This window comes from Orcinus orca, chromosome 2 (genome assembly GCF_937001465.1).
Source record: "Orcinus orca chromosome 2, mOrcOrc1.1, whole genome shotgun sequence".
Classification (NCBI taxonomy): domain Eukaryota; kingdom Metazoa; phylum Chordata; class Mammalia; order Artiodactyla; family Delphinidae; genus Orcinus; species Orcinus orca.
In genome coordinates, this window is record NC_064560.1 from 58,574,698 (window position 1) to 58,598,053 (window position 23,356).

A 23,356-nucleotide genomic window follows, 5' to 3' on the forward strand; every position below is an offset into this window, starting at 1 on the left:
TGTGACAGATGGTGGAGGCCGGAGGAGCAGGAAGCATCGTGACTCCCACCTTATGGCTTGAGCCACGGGTGGCTTAGCTGAGCTGGGGACAAGACAGGCTGGAGGCGGAACATGGTGCGTTCAGTTCTGGGCATGTTCAGTTGGAGGTGCCTGAAAGACCTCTATGTGATGTCCGGGAGACAGTGGGATACGCTGGCATCTGGGAGAGAACTGGGCTCCAGATAAGAGATCGCAGGGTTCTGTGCCTCTGGGTGGCATCTACCTTGGAGGGTGAGTGGGGGGGTCACACCCCTCCAGCCTCCTATCCTATCCTCCTCTTCAGCGCTCTAACCAACTAAATATTTGAAAAGGTCAACACTGAGATCAGTTTGTATTTTCTGTTGTTTGTGCTTATTATTTCATTTAAAGGTTTGAAAAAAAATGGTGTAAAGAAAATGACTACTTGAAACCCCCTTTTGGAAGATGTGATGGGCTGCCAGGTGTTAAGAAGCCGGATGGGGAATTAGGGAGTCCAAGTTCTAGACCTGGTTTCACCCACACTTTGCCGTGTGCTTTTGAGCAAGTCACTTAGCCTGTTTGCTTGTATGTGAAATGGGACCATAATGAATGTCTCCCCATGCCACTGTGATAGGCAAGTGAAGAAATGCATGTGAATGTACCTTGGAGCCATTAAAAAAAAAAAAAAGGACCAATAAGTTAACCATGGTTAAAAAATTAAGCACATCAAAATGTCATAAAAAGATCATAGTCTGAGGGAAAAATTAGAGCGTATTTTAACTAGAAGGAAGTTTTCTTAATGTACCAAGTGCTCTCACAAATCACTAAGTCATTTTCAAATAACCCAACAGACAAAAAGAACGCATCAGATATGAACAGACACTCTGCAGAAAAATAAATTAGCATGGCTAACATGGATATGAGAAGATGCAGAACCACCCCCAGAGTTAAGGAATTAAAACTTAAAACAAGGGGACACTTTTTACACCTATCTGAGGGACAGATCTGAAGAGGTTTGTCCCTCAGAGGACAAACAAAGGACAAACAAGAGGCTGACAAATCTGACAGCGGTTAATTCCGTGTTGATGAGTATATGGAGAAACAGTTGTTTTTATACAACTTTATACAGTTGTTTTTACGCTCTGTGGGTGAGAGTGTAAATTTATGTAACCTTCTGGGAGCAAAATAACATGTATTAAAATTTTAATTTACTTTTTTTTTGACCCAGCAACTCCTGCACACAGATGTGTAAGATTGATCTTGCAACTGGAAACAACCTAGTGTTTGTCAATAGATTAAACAAAGTTACAGGAAGTAACAATAGATTAAACAAAGTTACATTTATTAGATTATTATGTAGCCATTAATATAGTGTGGCCCAGATGAAAAAAGGTGGGGCTGGAACAGACAGGAAATACTCAACAGAGCCTAGGGAACTAGAAGTATGAGCGGATATGAGTGGACTATTTTAATCAAGAGCAATTCACTCTCTATGAAGGAAACAAATGGTATTTTCAAGCTTAACTTTAAAATAACTTAAAATTATTTAAATTCTTACCCGCACCAAATAAAATGTTTATATGTGTACTAACAGGGAAAATATCCACTATATATATTAAAAAAATGTAAATTGAAGGACAGCAGTACTGTAGATAAGAATAAGAGTCAGGGCTCAAGTCCGAGTGCCCTGGTTCAAATCCCAGTGTCACCATTTACTAGCTGTGACCTTGGTGAATAACTGACCATTCCAGACCTTTGCATCCTCATTTGGAAAATGAGAACATTAGTAGTACTAACTCATAGGGTTGACATGTGGGTTAAAGGATTTAATAAATGAATAGCAATGAGAATGGTGCTTGGCATACAATAAGTATATATTTATATATAGTATCATAGTATGATATATATCACATATCATGTATATATATCTTGAGTGAGAAAGAGAAATAACTAGAGATGTGCTTATATATGATATTTTTATGTTTACATATATGTTATGTATGTTTATACATACATATGTATGTTTATACATGTACTATAGGTTTGGAATATTTACTTCTAGAAAGGTATAGAATAAACTATTAACAGGAGGGGGTAATGCCACAGGACACTTCTTTTTCATTTTATATCATCATATACTGCTTAATATATTAATTACTAGCATGTAGGTTTGCTTAATTTAAAAAGCGTTATTGGGACTTCCCTGGTGGCATAGTGGTTAAGAATCTGTCTGCCAATGCAGGGGACACGGGTTCGAGCCCTGGTCCAGGAAGATCCCACATGCCACGCAGCAACAAAGCCCGTGCGCCACAACTACTGAGCCTGCGCTCTAGAGCCCGCGAGCCACAACTGCTGAGCCCATGTGCCACAACTACTGAAGCCCACGCGCCTAGGGCCGGTGCTCTGCAACAAGAGAAGCCACCACAATGAGAAGCCCGCGCACCTCAAAGAAGAGTGGCCCCCGCTTGCTGCAACTAGAGATAGCCCACATGCAGCAACGAAGACCCAACATGGCCCAAAATTAAAAATATAAATTAATTAAAAAAATAATTTAAAAAATTAAAATAAAAAGCGCCATTAAAAAATTCAATGTAGGGCTTCCCTGGTGGCGCAATGGTTGAGAGTCTACCTGCCGATGCAGGGGACACGAGTTCGTGCCCCGGTCCGGGAAGATCCCACATGCCACGGAGCGGCTGGGCCCGTGAGCCATGGCCTCTGGGCCTGCGCGTCCGGAGCCTGTGCTCCGCAACGGGAGAGGCCACAACAGTGAGAGGCCCACGTACAGCAAAAAATAAAAATAAAAATTCAATGTAGAATATTTCTAGAAAGCTGCAGCTCTGGACCCTCTCAGTCTGGAGCCTATTAGAATTTTGTTTGGGGATAAAACACTATGAAAACAAAGCTGCGGGAAAGTAAGTCTTGCTGTAGAAAGCGACTTTTGTTAGACATCGAATGCTTAAGAGATTTTTATACTTACAAAATGGAGCATGGGTTTTAAAATTTTTCTAGCATTATAAGAGACTTTAATCTTTGCTGCCAGAAAATGCCAGTCCTGGGTATACATGAAATAGTTGGAGAAGCAAACTGTTTAACCCTGAGGCCTGTACACACTGGCAGCAGGAGACGGGTGACGTTGGGACAGCTGTAGGCAGGCCTCTGGTCTGTTTTGCCTCTGGAGGCCAGGACAGGGCAGGGTGAGCATATGGCTAGAGCCGGGGAGGGTGTGAGCTGCCCACAGAGCTGCTCAGCCCAGCCTGCGTTGGGCTCTTTATTTAGCAATCTCCTTGAGGCTGCAGTTCAGAGCTGACAGGGTAGAAGGAATAACTGACGTCTGTAGATTCCATTGATCAGATCCCACCCATGAGGTCCTCGGGCCTCCAAGTCAGCCAGTTGTCCAAAGCAGACCTCACTGAAGTCCTAGATGAACTTTAAATAGGTGTATATGTGGCAGGGGGCCCAGAGACTTCTAACCCAAACCACCGCCAGACCATCAAGGGGATGGGCCCAAGTGTCCAAGTGCTCCAATCCTAAAATCTCCTGAATGGAGTATTTGCTTTCTACCTAGTCACTGATGAAGAACTGTATGTGTGTTTACTTAGTTAGCTCAGGCAGCTGCTAGGTGAATCGAGTCTGTGAGCACACATATATTTATGTATTCACCGGTAAGCCACTGTCCGAAGCACTTTACCTGTATTGTGTCATTTAACCCTCACAAGTAGAAACATCTATTCCCACTTTACAGGTTAAGAAACTGAGGATCACGTGGGGTGTCCAAGGCCACACAGCTAGTAAGTGGCAGAACTGTGGCAAACACCACGCCCAGTTTCTATTTCTGAAGGTCACATTTATACTCATGCTTTACCGATTCCTACTTCCTAGAAGGATATGCAGTGGTTACCGTGAAATGGGTAAAGATTAAAACACATACACAATAACCTACGAACTCTAAAAAGGAGGAAAACACAAAAGCACACACATACAGAGTGGCAGGAAAACAGGACTACTACCTCAGACTAGGGAGTTAGTCTTCTAGAAGTGTGTAGAAAACTTTTTTCTGAGTTTCCTGCATTCACGAATTCAGAAACAGGAGTGACAGAATCATCCTCAAGTTGCTAAGATATTTACCAGACTGCTTTTTTCTGAGAAGTTTTGGGGTATTTTTGATTGTAGTATAGTTAATTTACAATGTTGTGTTAGTTTCAGGTATACAGCACAGTGATTCAGAATATTTTCCATTATAGGTTATTACAAGCTATTGAGTAGAGTTCCCTGTGCTATACAGTAGGTCCTTGTTGTTTATCTATTTTATGTATAGTAGTGTGTATCTGTTAATCCCAAATTCCTAATTTATCCCTCCCCCCTTACCCCCGGTAACCATAAGTTTATTTTCTACATTTGTAACTCTATTTCTGTCTTGTAGATAAGTTCACTTGTAGACAGAGGCAGACAGAGAAAGAAAAACATCATATGATATCACTTATATGTGGAATCTAAAAAAATCGTACAAACGATCTTATTTACAAAACGGAAATAGACTCACAGACGTAGAAAAGAAACTTATGGTTACCATAAAGGGAAGTGGGTAGAGGGATAAATTAAGAGTTTGGGATTAAAATATACACACTACTACATATAAAATAGATAATCAAAAAGGACCTACTGTATAGCACAGGGAACTATACTCAATAGCTTGTAATAACCTATAATGGAAAAGAATCTAAAAAGGAATATATATGTATGCGTATGTGTGTATAACTGAATCACATAGCTGTACACCTGAAACTAACACAACATTGTAAATCAACTATATTTCAATAAAACTTTTAAAATGAAGAAAAAAAAGTACCAGTATCCACTTCTAAGTCAACATGAGCACATGGGCCACAGAGCTGTATAAAAGATGTTTAGTGCAACATTGCTTTTAGCTGCAAAGACGTGGAAATGACTTCAATGTCCATCAGTAAGAAATGGATAAATATCGTGTAGTTTATTCAAATGGTGAAATATTACATAGCAGGTGTAACAAGTGAGCTTGATCTGCATATGTCTTCAACCGACCTCCGAAACATAAATATGTACAATATGTGCAGTATAATAGCATTTACTTAAGTAAGACATACTTACATATTGTTTATGGATGTCTATACATACATGTTTACACACATGCACACACACAACATGTATAGCTGTAAACAGCTGGCTGAACGGACACACGCCGTGTCGTGTGTCACGTGCCTTGGCAGCCTGAGGGGAATGAAACTAAGTGTGGGGATTAGAGTAGCTTCTGATGACATCTGTCCTGTTTTCTTTAATAATAATAACAAAATGACTAGATGGAAGTAAAATTTCAACATCTGTTGACACAGGGGGAGTATGGGTCCTTGTCACTCTAGTCTCTGTGCTCTTCTGCATCTTTTAAATTTCTCTAAATTAAAGACATAGCCCATCACTTTGTTGTGCAGCAGAAACTAACACAACATTGGAAAGCAACTATACTCCAATAAAAATGTTTAAAAACTAATAAAATAAATATATTTTCAAGCCTACAGAAAAGTTTCAAGAACAGAACAATCCCATACTGTTATAATCTGTATACTTTTCTGTAATACTTCAATAAAAGAAAATTCTGACCAAAAAAAAAGACGTAGCCGAATATTAAGTGCTGGAGTACATGTGAGCTATGTTGCTCACTGAAAGGTGATGAACGTATCTGCAGCTCTGGAGAAGTATTGGCAAAACGCGTGTTTTCTTAGGAATGCTGCGGCGCCTGCCAGTCCCCTAATCCTAATGAAATCCTCTCTGCTCTCACACAGACACAAGTACTCCTGCGGGTGCCTGGAGGCAGGGCCAGGCTTTTCCAAAATACGTTTCAATGTCCCAGGGAGCTCTTGGCTAACAGCCCCAGACTAAGCATGTAGAAGAGCATACCCTCATCGTGGAACTCCTGTGGGCACCTGTATTACAAAAGGACGTTCCCGTGGCACGTAGAGCATTTCATCTTGAAGAAGGCACAACCTCCTGGATCTGTCATGGTCAGGAGGTCATGACATGAAGTAATTAAGCACTGTCAAGCAACTGGAAAATACTGCACACTTTTTTATGAATTTGGGGAGGAGTGTTCATCTGCGTCTACTTTTAAATGGCATTACTTATACTGGATTTTTCTTTGGGGTTAGAATTAGCAGTAGATCTTGGAAGATAATCCCATTACCATGTCATTCGTGATTCACTCATTGGTGTGCTCCATTTATTTATTCATCCATCCATTCACATGCAACTAATGTTTATTAAGTACCTAGGATAGGCAGCATTCTGAGATGGCCCCCAGGATTCCTGCTCTTGGTGTACATTTCCTATAAAATCTCCTGTGGAGTGTGTTTGAACTTGTGAATCTGATATTTCACTCCCATGATTAGGTTCTGTTATATGGTAAAGGTGAAGTTATTTAGAAGATGTAATTAAGGTCTCTGACCAATTAACTCTGAATTAATCAAAAGGAGATTATTCTGGGTGGGCCTGGCCTAATCAGGTGAGTCCTTTAAAACAGAGTCCACATCTTGCCGGGAGAAAGAGAGTCAAAGCTCTCTTGCTGGCCTTGAAGATGCAAGGAGCCACGTTATGGAGAGGGCCATGTGGGAGGGAAACGTGGGCAGCCTCTGGGAGCAGAGGGCCTCAGTCTTACAACCTCAAGGAAATGAATTCTGCCAATAGGCACATGAGCTTGGAAGGTGACACCCTAGCCTCAGATGAGATGTCAGCTCTGGCCGACACCTCGATTGAGACGCCGAGCAGAGCACCCAGCTAAGCCATGGAAACTGAGATGATAAATGAGTGTTGTTGTAAGCCACTAAGTTTGTTATGCAGCAAGAGAAAGCAAGTACAATATCTGTTATCTGTCAGGTACTGGGGCTGCAGAAATGAATAAACACCATTCCTCTCCCAAAGGCACTCACCATCTGTTGGAGGAGACGGAAAACTTAAAAGACACAATTTAAAGCGAAAAGTTACCATGGAAATAGGAATAGGGGTACACGTCCGGTTAACCACGGAACGCTCATGGCTGCCAAACCCCCGCATATGCCAGTGAAAGAGGCATTGACCATAAAGGTGAAGATAACGTCAAGGGGGGAGGGACAGCTCTGTTCCTTCCCTGGGGCTCACTGGCTGGATGCCATCAACCTGGAATTTTCTGTGGCTGTGCATTCCTTCTCCACCTACCACGTGGAGGAAGCCGGTCAGCAGTAGGAAAAACAAGGTCAACAAACAGACATAGAGTTGAAAGGTGAAAGAGAGAATCCTGAAGATGTTTGACACCCGGGTCCAACCGAGCCTGAAGCCAGTTTGATGCTCAACCCTCCCAGTTAAAGGAACCAGTAAACCCTGGGGATTTTGTTACCTCCAACCCAAGTATCCTGACTAATGAATACAGATAGGTAGTTGGGTAAACAGTATGGTAAGCGCTCAGTAAATTTTAGTAACTCTGGTCATTACTAAACTGATTATTGATATGAAGTAATTAAGCGCTGTGAAATCTTTAAGGGCAGCCACCTCATCTTGGGGTGTTTATCAGGGAGGACTGAGTTTTGTACGCTGAAAGAGAACATTGCAATATGAACAGGCCACTCCTAAGATTCAGGACAAGGGCAGACACGTGGGGTGAGTCTTCTGTAATTGGATCAGCTGTCTGGCTTGCCTGTGATTTGGGGTCACCCTGAATGGAGGTCAAGGACTGAGGTTTTTTGAAATGATGGCCTAAAGTGGCTGGACCCAAAGAGACCCCCTGGAAACAGACCCCCACACTTGTGTATGGTTGTTGTAGATTAGGGAGCCATAGCCCTGTGGGTCTCAGGGCCGCAGCCGGCAGGCCACACGCCTGGATATGCCCCACTGATCTCACCTACTGGGTGTGTTTGTCTCTCTTCCCGGAAGGGGAGGGACCATACACTTGTTGCGCTACACGGCATTCCAATAGGCCTCTGATCGCTATGAATGGGACGCCAGGAGAAGGCCCTAGACATTTGAACAAATCAGGTCATTCAGATCTGTGGCCAGCTCCTGCCTAGACATGGCCTTCCTCCTGCCAAACTGGCCCGCAGACCTTGGAAACTTGGGCTGGCTGCGGGTGACCTGGAGACACTGGTCGGTGCTGCTGTTCTGCTGGTCACTGCTGGATGCTGCCGACATGGAATCAGATTCTGTGACGGACGGCTCGAACTTGGCCTTAACTCTGGGCTTCAGAGGGTGCTGGGGGGGTTGGAAATTCCGGTAGCGTGGCTTTTTATGCACATACATCGGCCGGTCAAGCTGACCCTCAACGCCATCATTCCAAGATTTGTAATGTGTCCGTCTCTGGAGCTCAGGAGTCAGGGCCTGACTTTCTAAACTTTTGCCAACATAAAAATGAGGAGCCCCGTGGAGGTCGGTCAGGGAGCGTGGGTAGAAAGCCCGTCTGCTCATTTTTCTCCTCTGCATCTCCTCCTCTTCTTCACTGAGCTGTGGAGAGGCCCAGGGAATACACTGTTGCATGTTCCTGGGGTACATCTCCACAGCGTCCCCAAAGATGTCTACCTTGAAACGTCTTTCTGGCCAGAAAGTTGAATGGTTTTCTTGGTGAGGGTCACGTTCATTAACCATATAGTATCTGGGGGCACGGGACCTATGACCCCGTGGCACCAAAGCTGAGACCCTTGATCCATGGTCGATTTGCTGAAGGTCTTTTCGGAAAAGAGGCTCTGAGTGAACGTCTTCGATGCGCTTTGTAAACATTCCAGGTGTGCAGGGTCTCTTCCTGTAAAGATCACTTGTGCTTGCACACAGACCACGTGGATACCTGAAAGACAGAGGTGGTTAAACACCTGCAGCCTTGATGCTCACTGACCCCTATGCTGTCCCAGCACTGCGAGCTAGAACAGCAGTTCTCTGCATTTCCACTGAAACTTGTTCTGAAATGTTAATGGGTGTCCAGTGGGGAATTTCCCACTGGTCCAGTGGTTAGGACTCTGTGCTTCCACTGCAGGGGGCACGGGTTTGATCCCTGTTAGGGGAACTAAGATCCCACATGCCGTGCAGCGAGGACAAAAAAAAAAAAAATTTCCTAATGGGTGTCCAGTGGGTTGCATGCACAGGAGGCTTCGGGGAACTGGGTTAAATAGATCTCTTTACTGCTGGAATTCTCAGAACGCTTAACGTAATGATGTGCACCGTGAATCTCCATGGAGGGCAAAGCGTTGTGCTGGTGTATTTCATCATGGAGACCTCCTTTTGTCCAGGAGCACATAGTGGGCCTAAGAACTGTGGAGCACATGCTGGGAACACTGCCCCTCACTATCTCTGCCATGCAGCCGTCCAGGTTCTTGGACACTTCCTCCCCATAGCCTATGTAGACAAAGAATGTCACCTGTCATTTCAGAGAACAAAGGATGTAAAGCCATCGGTCACTGCGGCTGCCGTGACGGTGTACCCTACGGGGAATTCGGGATGGAGAAAAACAAGATACTGGCCCTAGATAGTTAAGATGTGTATCAAAGAAATAACTTCAGTGAGCTCAGACTCTTGTATATTTCCCTAGAAGATAGAAAAGCACTAAAATCATTAACTTGAAATATCTGTCTTTTTGTGATTAGCAGTAAGGCTTTGATGTTCAACCATGTGGGTTTTTTTCAGCAAAAACTGCTGTATCTCCTAGCTCCTTCTTTGGAACGGTCCTTCGGAACCATCTGAGAGGCCGTGTCCCAGGTCATAGTCCTCAGTAAGTCCGCCAAATAAAACATAATTCTCAAATTTTAGGTTGTGCATTTTTTTTTCAGTCGACACCTATCCAGGACTATTGGAATCTCTCCTCCGTACCAAAACCCAATAGATACATGAAGACAACTCCTAATATAGCAAGATTTTGAATTCTTTGTTCACTTAGTCATTGCTTTTACAAACAAAACAACCTCACCCCTTATCCCTGCCAAACAACTCTCCTATATATTACCTGTATTGCTTTCACTGTGTCACATTCAGATCAGATATAATTCTCCATGTAAGTTAGGGTCAGTGCATCCTTCTAGATGTCCTACCTCCCTGAAAAGAACGCAGGACTCTACTGCTTTCTTATGTGTAGGTACAACTGAAATAATTGACCCATACAAATGCAGGAATGATCTTGCCCATAACTTGGCCAGCCTGGAACTAAAATATAAAAGATCTTGCCGATAATATAGCCAGTCTGGAGTGAAAAAATAAAAGATAAAAAAAAATTTAAACAACAACGTCCTACTGTATAGTACAGGGAACTATTGATATATTCAGTATCTCGTAATAACCTATAATGGAAAAGAATATGCAAAAGAATATATATGTATATACATGTTTATATAACTGAATCACAGTGCTGTACACTTGAAACTAACACTGCTGTGTAAATCAACTATACTTCAATAAAAAAAAAAAAGAAGAGATAAAGTCCCAACTCCAGAGAGACTCAAAGGCCTTAGTGGTCTGTATTACACTTCTTTCCAGCATCATCTCTGGCTTCCCTCCAGGCTCCCTTTGCTGCAGTCATTTCCCAAAGATGCCTCACTTCTTCATAACGTCATACCTTTGTTCATGCTTATTCTCCACTATGGTACATTCTTATTTTTTCTTTTTGGTTTTTAATTTTTAAATTTTTTGTGTTTTCTTTATAACATTCTTTCTATATCCCCCCAAAAAATATTAAATGGAGATTGGTTAAATAAGTCATAGCATATCTAGACAGTGGAATAGTAATTGACCTTTTCCTCCCCATCTTTATTGAAGTATAACTGACAAATAAAAATTGCATATGTTTAATGTGTACAACTTGATTTAATATATGTATCCATTGTGAAATGATTACCACAGTTAAGCTAATTCACACACTCATCATCTCACAGAGTAACCACTTTTTTTGTTTTTTTTTATGACACATGTCATTGTCTCCTTTTAATAGAGGGATTTAATTGACCAAGAACTGCAAACTTTTTTTAAAAAAAACTGGTATATGGCTTAGGCAATACTGTCTATTACCAACCAAGAACACTGTGGAACATATTCTAGTTTCTTTCTTAATAAATAAAAAGAATCGTACACTGTGACCAAGTGTCGTTTATCCCAGAAATACAGGAATTGTTTTTTTTAAGTCTTAATTTTAAAAAATGGCTTTTCATTGATACCAGTTTATTACTCAACACTATGGTACATTCTTTTTTTTTTTTTTTTGCGGTACACGGGCCTCTCACTGTTTTGGCCTCTCCCGTTGCGGAGCACAGGCTCCGGACGCGCAGGCTCAGCGGCCATGGCTCACGGACCCAGCCGCTCTGCGGCACGTGGGATCTTCCCGGACCGGGGCACGAACCCGCGTCCCCTGCATCGGCAGGCGGACTCCCAACCACTGCGCCTCCAGGGAAGCCCTGTGGTACATTCTTGATTCTTCTCCATTCGGTGAGCTCTTACTTAGTTTTTAAAGCCCAAGTCCAATATAATTTCTCCTAAGAAATATCTATGCATTCTCCACGTAGACTTTATCTCAATCCCCCTTGTCCTCTGAAAACATACTGTTTATCACAGAAGCATAGCATTGATCACATCATCTAATATTTAACTACATCCTTCTCTCACTCTACTTTCAACTCTCGGAGGCAGAGATGTTTCTGATTAATCTGTAGTATCCATCCCAGAGAGTACAATAGAGTTGATTCTCAATAAAAGTTTGTTGATTTAGATACTAGAGAATTCTTTACAATACAAACGTGTTTGGATTATGCTAATCTGGAATTTTTTGAGTTACAGTGTTGTTGCCATTGACAAGCAAACAACTAATATTCTAATTACAATTAATCCCTCTATTCATTAAACCAGGTCCCCAATGGAAAAAAAAATTTTTTTAAGGCATTTTCTTTTCTTAGGCTATAGAAATAAATACCCTAGGTTGGCAGGAAGGTTTGCTTATACGATATATGGCAGAAGGTCGAGGAGGAAGAATTTGTCCTGTTTGACAAACTTTGTCCCCTGATTTCTTCTCAACAGCAGATGTCAACAGGCAGAAATGGCCTTGCGGCCTTCGGGCAGAAATGGAATTTAATGGCTCTCACTTCCTGAACCTGTTAGGGCCTTTGAAGCCCTCATGATTTTTTTGTTTTGTTTGTTTTGTTTGATGCACAAAAACTGAACTATAACTTTATTTTCTATTTGGAAATAAACACAACAAAAATAAGAACGAAGTTTTATCCTTCTAAAACGCTCCATCAGGTCTGGATGACGGGGACAGTCTCCTCTGCTCTGAGAGACCTGTGTTCTTCTCGATGGGAAAATAATGCTCTGGTCTCCTGCTTCTCCTCATCACCTAATCCTTCCTTATCCGTTGCTGTCCCTAACATTTCAGCTTCCCTAATGGCTTTTTATCCTGCTCTTTATGGCTCTGGACCATCACTGGTAAGCATTACCCAGGAGGCAGATTTCCTGCCGAGCTGCAGTTAACTCACCTGGTAGAGTTGTGCCCGGATCTGGAGATGCCAGGAAGAGGCAAGCTGGGATTGCCGGGTCCTGGCTGGGGACTCGGGGGCACGGGCTGGGTGATGGTCTCCACCCTGCTACTCTTGCTGCTCGATGAGTCGAAATTGACCACACTGCCATTGTTCTGAGGTGTCGCCGAGTGAGCTGAGGACAGCTGGCTGCCGAAATCGCTGTCCTTTGGAAACCTCTTGGTGCTGTCGTCTTGGGTTTGGATGCGGGCTGCAGGAAGAGAGAGGGTGAGGGGAAGACAAGCTGAGGGGGGACACGCTCAGGTTGGTTTCGCTGCAAGTGTCCTGACTTCCAACAGGTGGGTCTACAAACAGGTGTGCGCACTTGCTGATACTCCTGACCCCATGGGTGACAAACATTTCGTAATTCAAATCATTTCTTCACTGAGAGTTGGAGCTGGAAGGGAGCGTAGGAGGAACCAGATGAACCCCGAGGCTTTACACATGCAGCATCTGATGTCCCCGTGAGCAAAGTGGATTATTCACCAGCTTTGGGGCTCTGGTTCTTTATCTATACAATGGATACGATGAAGCTTAGATGATAATTACGATTTTTTGGAAACAGTTCACAGAGCATTCTGAAAAAAAGTGTGGTCTTGGGCTTGAAAAACATTAGATGACAATATTGTTATCCTGAGAAAGTTCCTAGTTTTTGAAGGCAACCTGAACTAAACTTAATTATGCTTCATTGGCAAATAATATTTGATAATTACAGTAGAATTTTATAACATGAGCTGCAGTCTCTTTCCACAGCAGTTTTTTAAAATTTTTTATTTGATACTGGAATATAGTTGATTAACAGTGCTGTGTTAGTTTCAGGTGTACAGCACAGTGATTCAGTTACGCATGTACACGTATCTATTCTTTTTCAAATTCTTTTCCCACTTAGGTCGTTACAGAACACGGAGCAGAGTTCCCTGTGCTATACAGTAGGTCTTTGTTGGTTATCTATTTTAAATATAGCAGTGTACACATGTCACTTTCCATAGCAGTTTTTATCTGTAGGCTGGCTCTCTGAGGAAGTGGATGGAGCAAACACAACCCTTAGGCCTCATGACTCTTACTCAGGCATTTTCTTGGAAGGAAACACATCCCTCCCAGTTAGCTCTGCATTGAAGCAGACAAAGGAGTTGGTCCGCAAAGCCTTTTTGGGTCTCATTTTTGTTTATTTTCTGAGGAAGAGTATGGACTACGTATGCCATTTTGCCGTTGCCCACTGATCTTATTAGTGGCTCCAAGTGGCAGACATGTTTCCTTTGAGCTGCACCTGCCCACTTTCCCCTCCCTTCAGCCCACACCAGACTTGTGCTTCCTGTATTATCATTCTTTCTACAGGGAGGCTCTTTCCTTTTCCCTCAATGAACCCAGATGGGAACAAGTATGTCCAGGTGCTGCTGGGGAAGATGGGAAGAAGTGTGCCCGTTGGGTTTGGATTTCATACTAGGGAATCTGTTTTCATGGCTGGACCTGCCCACCTGGTATTGCTCTGCAGGCAGGGACAGAGAGGACATGACCTAAGGGGCAGAGAACTGGGGAGGGGGGCTTGCAAGGAAAAAATGGGCCATTGAGAGGAAGTACACAAAAGTGAATAAGGCCAAGATGTTCTTATGGGTTTTCTTCAGATTTTTGTGCTTCTTTTTCTCTCCTACTTCAATACTTCCTTGTGATTTCAGATGTGTTTTGGGGTTATTCACAGGTCTGGGTCTGATGTAAAAATTATAGATATAAACCAACATTTATATCCCTAGATTTTTATTGTGTCTAGTTAATTGTGAAAGCCACAGTTGAGTAGGAATGTTTATTCGTGATGAACCTTAAACTGCTGTTTTTTTAAAATGCTCACTAACTGAGACATCGGGAATTTTTGTTTGTACTTACCTTCTACCATTTGGGCAACCTTTTTCTTATCTTCAGATCTTGCCTAAAATATAAATGATAACCATATGTTTGTTTTGGATTTACAGGAAGGAGTAACAAATACAGTTAAGTCCCCTACATATGAACGGGTTCCATTCCGAGAGGGCGTTTGTGAGTCCAATTTGTTCTTAAGTCCAACAAAGTTAGCCTAGGTCCCCAACGAACACAATGGGCTATATAGTACTGTATTGGAATAGGTTTATAATACTATTATAAAATAATGCACAAAAACAAACAAACACACACAAATAATACATAAAAAACAAACAAAAAATAAAGAAAACATTTCTAATCTTACAGTACAGTACCTTGAAAAGTACAGTCGTACAGTACAACAGCTGGCATACAGGGGCACGTTCGCATCTTTGAAAGCTCTCAACTTGAAGGTTCGTGTGCAGGGGACTTGCTGTACTATTCTTGGGGGTGGGGCTGGGGAACGATGTAGGTATCACTGCTAATCCTTTGGGCCATGGCTGAGCTACTGCCATCACCTGGGGACAGTGTGCTCTGGTCCTAAGCCTGTTACTTGAATGAATAAATGCTGACACCTGAGAGCTGAAGTTTTATCCCCGGCAAGTTTCATTTTTAGGGGCAGCTCTTTGATAGACCATGTTGAGATTCTGCTAAGCACGGTTTGGCTGAGACACAAAAGAGAAAATATGGATCAACCACACGGGAGATGTGTGTTTCCATAAAAATGCCCTTTGCAACTCCAGATGCATTTCCTTCTTTTTTTTTTTTTTTTTTTTTTTTTTTTGTGGTCATGCCATGTGGCATGTGGGATCTTAGTTCCCCGACCAGGGATCAAACCTGGGCCCCCTGCAGTGGGAGCACGGAGTCTTAACCACTGGACTGCCAGGGAAGTTCCTAGATGCATTTCTTATTTGACTATATATAAAATGAGTTGGTGTTTCTTTACATGAGTTGATATTTGTGAGAGTTGTTTTTTTTAAACAGAGAAAGGTGGAAGTTTTTTGCGTGGGGTTCTGGGGCTGGGTGAAGCAAGTGAGGTATCCAGGGGTCAAATTTAAGGAGGTGCTCACTCTTGGGGCTGTGGGAGTGCAGGGTCGGTGTGACCCTGAGAGTCTGTGCCTCTAAGTTTGGCAGCCTGGTGCCTCGCCCCAGTCCTGGCCCTGGGGGAGCACCTGGGGTGTGCAGAGGAGGAGAAACTGTGGAAGGATGGGGGAGTGTTGGTTTCCCTCTGACTGTTCTGAGAACTATGGTTTGAGCCCCAGATGGGAGAGAAGGTATAGTAAGTCCCCCACATATGAACCTTCAAGTTATGAACTTTCAAAGATGTGAAAGTGCATTCCATCAGTGTCAGGCGTGAGTGATATCGCAACTCGCCCTCCGTCTCCTGTTGCTGACGATCCTTCAGCTCTACCATCTCCCACCTCCTCTCCCTCCTCCAGTAACTCTTCTTGCCTGTTCACTCAATGCCAGCCCCTGGATGCCAGCTGTTGTACTTTACTACTGTACTTTTCAAGGTACTGCACTGTAAGAGTCAAAATGTTTTCTTTATTTTTTGTGGGTTTTTTAATATATTATTTGTGTGAAAAGTATTATAAACCTGTTATAGTACAGTACTATGTAGCTGATTGTGTTAGCTGGGAACCTAGGTGAACTTTGTTGGACTTAGGAACAAACTGGACTTACGATTGCGCTCTCGGAGCGGAACTTGTTCGTACGTAAGGGGACTTACTGTAATGACAACCAGAATTTAAAAGATATGAAAAGGGTGGGTCTTTGGGTCCAAACAGTGTCTTTGGGCTCAGATGTCCAACTCGACATGGGATTAGGGAGGGATCCTTTCTCCCCGCCCAGTCAGTGCAGCCAGCAGAAAAGCCCAGTACATTGCAAGCTTGGTGGCCACAGGAGGGGGAGCTGAAGTGCTGAGGGCATGAGCGAGGCCTCTAGGAGAGGAGGCTCGTTCTGGCAATTGAGGGCCTGGGTATTCTTAGAAACAGCCCTGGGAGCTCCTGGCCGGGGAGGGGTGGGCTTGCACTCTAGCACGTGACCAAGAGTCCCAGTAATTTGCAAATGTGACCTCACTGGTATTCCCTGGCCAGGGAAATCAGTCAGATGGTTGATGCCCATTCACGGTAGCAAAGGTTACGTAATACTTGCGTTTTGGATCTGCGTTCTGAGCTGGTGGTTGCTGAGCTTTAAGGATCTTGCGATGCTCTGAAGATAATAGATGAGCATGCTAGGGCAGAAGAGCACAGGGCGGTGAGCGTACGTCATCCCCCTGGTCAGGCTTCTGTGTTCCCGGCCCCATGTGGGCTACCCACTGACCGCCCCACCACCCCCTGAGGACAAAAGGTATCAGTGAGTTTTCAGGCTGGCAAGTGCTGGGAAGGAACTGCTTTCCTTTTCTCTCTCCTGAGTTTCAAAGCGACCTCCATTGACCTGGAATTCTGCACGGAGGACAGCCGTAAGGAAGGAGTGAAGACGGGAGAGGCGTGTTACAGTGTATCGTGGTAGGAGTATTGGATCAACTACTTGATGTTATTTCCCCTTTAAGTTAAAACAGACGCAAGTTAGCTGCACTGTAAAATTCCATGTTGAGATTAAACTGCTGGAAAATAAGATAATGATAATCACATTCAACCCCATGATCATGGCCACAGCGATCGCCGAAATGCTGTTGACGAATCAATCATGCTCTACCTCCCTGGCGCCTGTGCGATTCAGCAGCCCTGCGCAGATCATCAGGCTCCGTAAGTGACTTTTGAATGAACTCACTGAATTTCTACAATTATTGGAAAGCAGTGCTTTCTTCTTGGCCAAACACGCAGAAGTCCCCCCAAAGCAGGCAGGAAAGTACTCACAAAAGAAGCAGCACAGCTGGCAGGATAACCACAGGGCTACTGATGTACCCAACCACAGAGCCAAACCACGCGGGAAAATCCTTCTCAATCGTTTCTGACACGATGTCATAAATCTTCTCTTGTCCGCTGTGAGAAAGAAAACCATAATTCCAGATTATATTGCTTTTGGCAGAAGGATCCTGCAAGCCATGAAAAAAAAAGAAAAAAGGCTAGCTAGCTAGAGTCCAATCCTCAAAGTCAGTTTCAAAGCTAAAGTCAAGTATCTGATGAATGTGAAAGATACATAACATTCCTGAAACGATTTCATCTGAAGTAGCCATTTAATTAACATGTAGATTTGAAGATGGGGTCAGTAACTACATGGTGTGTGTGTGTGTGTGTGTGTGTGTGTGTGTGTGTGTGTGTGTGTGTGTGTGTGTGTGTGTGTGTGTGTGTGTGTGTGTGTGTGTGTGTGTAATGTATACAAAGATAGACTCTAAATGTTACATATACGTTGTATCAAAACTGACTTAAAGCAGATGCTAGGTGAAGATAATTGAAGTGACTTCTGTCTTGATGCAGCTAGATAATGTAGAATCGAAAGTGACATGGAGGGCTTCCCAGGTGGCGCAGTGGTTGAGAGTCCGCCTGCCGATGCAGGGTACACGGGTTCGTGCCCCGGTCTGGGAAGATCCCACATGCCGCAGAGCGGCTGGGCCCGTGAGCCATGGCCGCTGAGCCTGCGCGTCCGGAGCCTGTGCTCCGCAACGGGAGGGGCCACAGCAGTGAGAGGCCCGCGTATCACACACACAAAAAAAATTTTAAAAAAAACTTCAGTCTTATCCAATCTCACGGCATCTCAAATAAAAACCATAGTCCAGGTCTTCCCTGATGGCGCAGTGGTTGGGAGTCCGCCTGCCACTGCAGGGGACACGGGTTCGTGCCCCGGTCCGGGAAGATCCCACGTACCATGGAGCGGCTGAGCCCGTGAGCCATGGCCGCTGAGCCTGCGCGTCCGGAGCCTGCGCTCCGCAACGGGAGAGGCCACAACAGTGAAAGGCCCGCGTACCGCAAAAAAAAAAAAAAAAAAAAAGTGACATGGACTATCTCTTAATAAAAGCTTTCTGAGTTCTGGAAGGGAAAGATTGACTAGGTAGAATTTCCTTCTAGCCTTGGAGCAATGCCGTTTCCCGTTTTGATTCGAAGTGGGCTGTATCTTTTAAACGTGAGCACAGAGATGATCATACTTGAGGGCAGCCTGCTTAGCAAGGAAAGGGAAATGGTCTTGGATTCAAAAGACATGAGTTTGAAGTTTTTCTCTGCTGTTGACCTGTTTTGCGAGCCAGAAGGGGAATTCAGTTCAATGCAGGGGTCCTTCCTCTATAGCTGTCAGTAGCTCCAGGCAGAGTGGACTGAATTAAGAGAACTTACCTAAATGGCCCGCAATTTAGAGATGGCTTGTACCGGACGATAGCAAAAATGGTTGGCAGCATGCACAGGAAGAGCATAAAAAGGAGCATTGCCAGGTAGAAGTTGTTGGATCTGTAAAGAAACCAAATGCCAGGCGCTGAGTTCACTCTCTGGCCAGCTGCCGATGATGTCTGTGCACCCCACTGCCCCCCCCCGAAAAAAAAACAAAACCGACACAGAAACTGTAGCCCTGACTCTTTGCAAACAGAAAAATCCTCCTCCCATCACTGCCTAGGAAAGGGTCTGTTATAGGATCACAGGCAATTTAGCAAACTAGAAATGGAGGCTCAAAGGGAATTCGTGGATCACCCAGCCCAACGTGTTCATCTACTAAACGCTGGCTGAGCACCTGTCCACCTCAAACCAAGAGACGGGTGACCCCATGGCCATCACACAATAAACTTAATTCATGGAAAAATCTTAGCACCTTTGCCCCACCCAGCTGAGTCCTTACCTAGTGGTTCCCTGTCCTGTTCCCAGCCTTGAACTTGTCCCCTATGTCTGAGGATGGTTTGACTCTTTTGTTACGGTTCTTGACTCTCTTACTTGGATGTCTCTCTCAACCTCTTATCTGCTCTGCTCCTGGCTGCTCAGGGTGAATGGTCTGCCTGAGTAAGCCCTGGGCCCTGGGCCCTAAGCTGGTCTGAAAGCTCGGCTGCCCAGGCTTCCCCCGAGGGCAGCACAGGTCTGTTTGGTGTGCAAGGCCCTGCATATAGTCCTGAAAAGAGAATGAATGGTCTGTTCACCTTGAGACTTTCAGCCTGCATGCTCTCTCTCTCTCTAAAGAAATAGACTGGACTAGAAGAGAGCAGAAAATATCAGGGCACATACAATGTGGTTAAGTAGGTGAGTGTTAATTTGTGAAACCTTTCTCTATTTATATGCACACATTCTCTTTATATATATGTATAGACACACACACACATATATATATACACTCAATATATGTGTGTATCCATTTATATGTATGTGTTATGTATATTTATGTGTGTATATATGTATGCATGTATTTTTATATATAGGCATACATAGATGTCAATGAATATACACATTCATATATAAATTATATATAAAACATATATATGCATCTACACTGGTCTCTAGGTGAAAGATAAATACACTGTCATGCTGGTTACTGTCAAAAAGTTTGAAAGATACTGATACACACCCACATCAATAACTATTATGTCAAAATAAAATAAATGAGTTCTAATCAAGGTGTTCAAAATGTGATATGAATTCACCAAAATGGCTAAAGTGAAAAATACAGAGAAGAACAAGTGTTGACAAGGTTGTGGGACAACTGGAACTCTCACGTGATGCTGGTGCGAGTGGAAAGGGCACCTCTGCTTTGGCAAAACAGTTGGCGCTCTCTACTAGAGGAGAACACATGCGTGGCCTGTGAGCCAGCAAGTGCAGTCCTAGGTATGTACCCAGCAAAGGACATGCGTGAGAATGTTCAAGGCAGTGTTATTCATTATAGCTAACCACAGGAGGATGGATAAAGAAATTGGGGAGGGGGGTGTCCTCAATGAGGTGATTCTCACAAGCACAATACTGAGAAGAAGACAGGAATAAAAGAGGTCATACTGAGTGTGATTCTATTTACATCAAGTAAAAAATGGTGTGGCGGGGGGGGATGAATTACGCTGTTAGAAGCTGGTAGCGACCGGCGTCGAGTACAAGGGGGCTTCTGGGCGCTGTTCTTGTTCTGTTTCTCCATCTGGGGGTTGGTTACAGAGTTGCGTTCAGTTTGTGAATATTCATCAAGCCAGGTATTTGTGATGTGTGCCCTTTCTGGATGATCATTAAACTTCAGTAAAAAGTTGTAAAAGATGTGGCATGAGCTTAAGAAGAGTCATGATTCATTTGAGGGGTGGGGCATTGACAGTGGCTTCAGGGAGGAAAGGCAACTGGAGGGCGGACAAGATTTTGGCAGGCAGGGTGTTGGGGAGACCCCCTTGCTGGAGGTCACTCTGGCTAAGGCGAGTGTGGGTGATGTGAGTTCTCTCTGTGAAGCGGACTTGACGCTCACTGACCTGGAGGCTCGGAAGACTTGCTGGTGGGGCACGTTGCAGGTCAGCACGGCCCAGCTGCGCAGGTACATGAGCCCAATGAGTTTGAGGACGTTGAAGGCAGGGAGACACGGTGAGAAGAAGGCTCCCATCCTGAAACCACAATGGGAGGCCAGTTAGCGTCTGTTCTCCTCTGGTCTATCTTGGTTCTGAGAGCTTGAGGTTTAAACTCTGTGCTTAAACAACTGAAGAAGCCCCTGGAGATCTGAGACCCCAACCTTCCACCTGCTGGAGATAAGACAAGTCACTTCTGCAGATGAGCAGGGAGCCTGTTTTAAAATATCCTCTTGGCACAAGGATGCTAAGTGTCTCCTGCCTCTTCACACTTAGCAAAGGAAACGCCCTCTTCCGGTCAAGAGGCAAATGGTGGATAACTGTGGTTTCGGGCAAGCTCTGGATTTTGCCTGTCTGTGGGGTTGGTGGGGCTACGTTAATACATTATTGACTTTCAGATTTGATCAACATTATGTGGAGCAGAGCTACTTTTGTTGGACCTTTGCTAAGCATCCTCACACACTTTGGCCCATTTAACCTTCTGAAACCATAAAAGGAGGGGTAAATAGCCAAAGTTTTTAGACATGAAATATGGGTCTGGGAAAATTAGGTGATTTGCTCAGAGACTAATAAAAGGGTGACACTATATCATCCAAACTGAGAGACCTTTGAGAGTGACAGATCTGGGATAACATCCCGGGAAAACAGAGGTATATCTACCCTGCAAATAAGGGCCAAATACGGAATGAAACCCAGATCTTCTGACTTTAAGGCTAAATCTGCTTGTACTAGATGTTTGTTCAATACAATACTTGCGAAGTTTGGATTTAGCAGCAGGAAAATAGATACAAAGAGAGGTTTAATAAGTAAAACGCTTTTTTAAAAAAACTTTTGGTTTCTCACATCAGGCAAGACACTTAGCTTCTCTTTTCCTCAGTTTCTTCATATTTAAAATGGAGAAACGTTAAGTAAATGTTTTGTATTATTTTTAATACTGTATTTGTGAAAATATTTTTCAAAATAAGTGGACTCTAAGAATACAGAATTTGAGTAAAGGGATATTACTTTATATTCCATTCCTCCTGCATTTTACTGAATGATTATGAAGAGAGATTGTGTCTTCTGAAGGTATGGGACACCCAGGTTCTTCTTCTTTTTCGTCGTTTGCTTGTATTTTAACAAATAGCACTTTTTGTGGTCCAGTAGGGAAAGCCAGAGATGGAGGGATGGTTAGGGAGCTCTCCGCCGTGTCCCCATGGACACACACTCCATGTCGATCAGATGATCCCTTTCAGCCTTTAGTATCTTTAGGAACATGATTGCCTTGGCTGGGGGCTGCCCTGGGTGAGCAGACCTCCCCCAGGTCTATCTTTCTGGGGGATAGCCGTGCACCTGGGCTCAATGTCCAAGTGAGAGTACGGAAGGAGAGTGGGTAGCTGAAGGCAGGCTCCCCAGCTGTGACACAGCCACTGATGGAAGTCCTCCTCGGGGGTCAGCAGCCTCTCCTCCTAGCCTCCCCACAATCCTCCCCAGCAGCTTATTCTACTGGTTCTTGTGCAGTTTTGTTTGTTTTTCAGTGACTGATAGTGGCCTAAAAATGGACTATTTCCTTCCTCATTCCTTTCTGCAAAATGCTTAGAAAACCATTACTGAAATTACTATATATGTGAAATAGTTCAATTAGAAACTCTTTATGTCCTTTCTTGACTCATATGACTGTGTTTATTACGGTCATGTCCCATCCAGACTTGGTAAATTAAAATCTTAGCCCAGATTAGATGTAAGCACAGCAGGAAGCTTTGCTACGTACCAAATCATTCCTTGGTTGTAGACTAAATGTAACACGTTCTCTGCTATTTTGAATTCCCCGTATTCAGGCTACAAGAGAAAACGAACTTCTGCATTAAAAAACGTTCCAAATTTCTTTGCATAAACCAGTTCATTATAGTCAAATACACAGAATTCTCTGCTCGCCTAGATACGTAGAGATCATTGTCTGTGAGGCCATCCCAGCAAATGGTAAATGTAAGAAAGAAATGGGAACTCAGCTTTGTACAGCCTTTCCCTCTTCCCTCACGTATTTTCTCTCAGCCATGTCAGTTTCCCAACCTGGCCATCAGGAAAGGATGGATCTGGCCGTACGAACTTCCCCAATGGACACGGCATCTTACTTACAAACTTGCTCTCCAGGTCCCAACACCAGTAGTCACTTAAGTACCGAACGAAAAGTCCTCGGAAGAAGTCTATGAGCAGAATGCTGGCCACAGTGAACAGCATGTCGATGATGGAGAGCTTCAACATCTCCTGCAACACAAGGCGTCCTTGGATGCCACCAGGCCCTGCCCCTCCCACTGGCCACCTCTTCCTTGGGGTCCTCCCTTCTCTCTTCATTCCCATGGCTTGAGCCACCGGGCCCCCTCCAATGGCGACTTCATTTTTGGCACATAATAGCTGCTCAACAAATATTTGTTAATTTGAATTTGGATATCTGAGGCCAGCTTTACACAAAGCCAGGGGAAAAGTCTATGGTTCTGAGCCACAGGAGACTACTTGAGGTGCTATCATG

At 43.8% G+C, this 23,356-nt stretch overlaps 1 protein-coding gene across 1 annotated transcript in view; it reads right to left on the reverse strand.

The window, feature by feature from the left end:
* Positions 1-8,007: 8,007 nt before the first annotated feature.
* Positions 8,008-23,356, reverse strand: part of TMC3 (transmembrane channel like 3) — a 43,625-nt gene continuing 28,276 nt past the window's right edge. Inside the window, exons 14-22 of the mRNA XM_004278317.3 lie at positions 22,966-23,094; positions 22,601-22,668; positions 20,761-20,889; positions 18,683-18,793; positions 17,273-17,398; positions 16,569-16,647; positions 14,403-14,445; positions 12,486-12,735; positions 8,008-8,827 (exon numbers count right to left, since the gene is read on the reverse strand). Coding sequence (XP_004278365.1) covers positions 8,008-8,827; positions 12,486-12,735; positions 14,403-14,445; positions 16,569-16,647; positions 17,273-17,398; positions 18,683-18,793; positions 20,761-20,889; positions 22,601-22,668; positions 22,966-23,094 — 1,755 coding nt within the window. The remainder of the gene's footprint in view (positions 8,828-12,485; positions 12,736-14,402; positions 14,446-16,568; positions 16,648-17,272; positions 17,399-18,682; positions 18,794-20,760; positions 20,890-22,600; positions 22,669-22,965; positions 23,095-23,356) is intronic.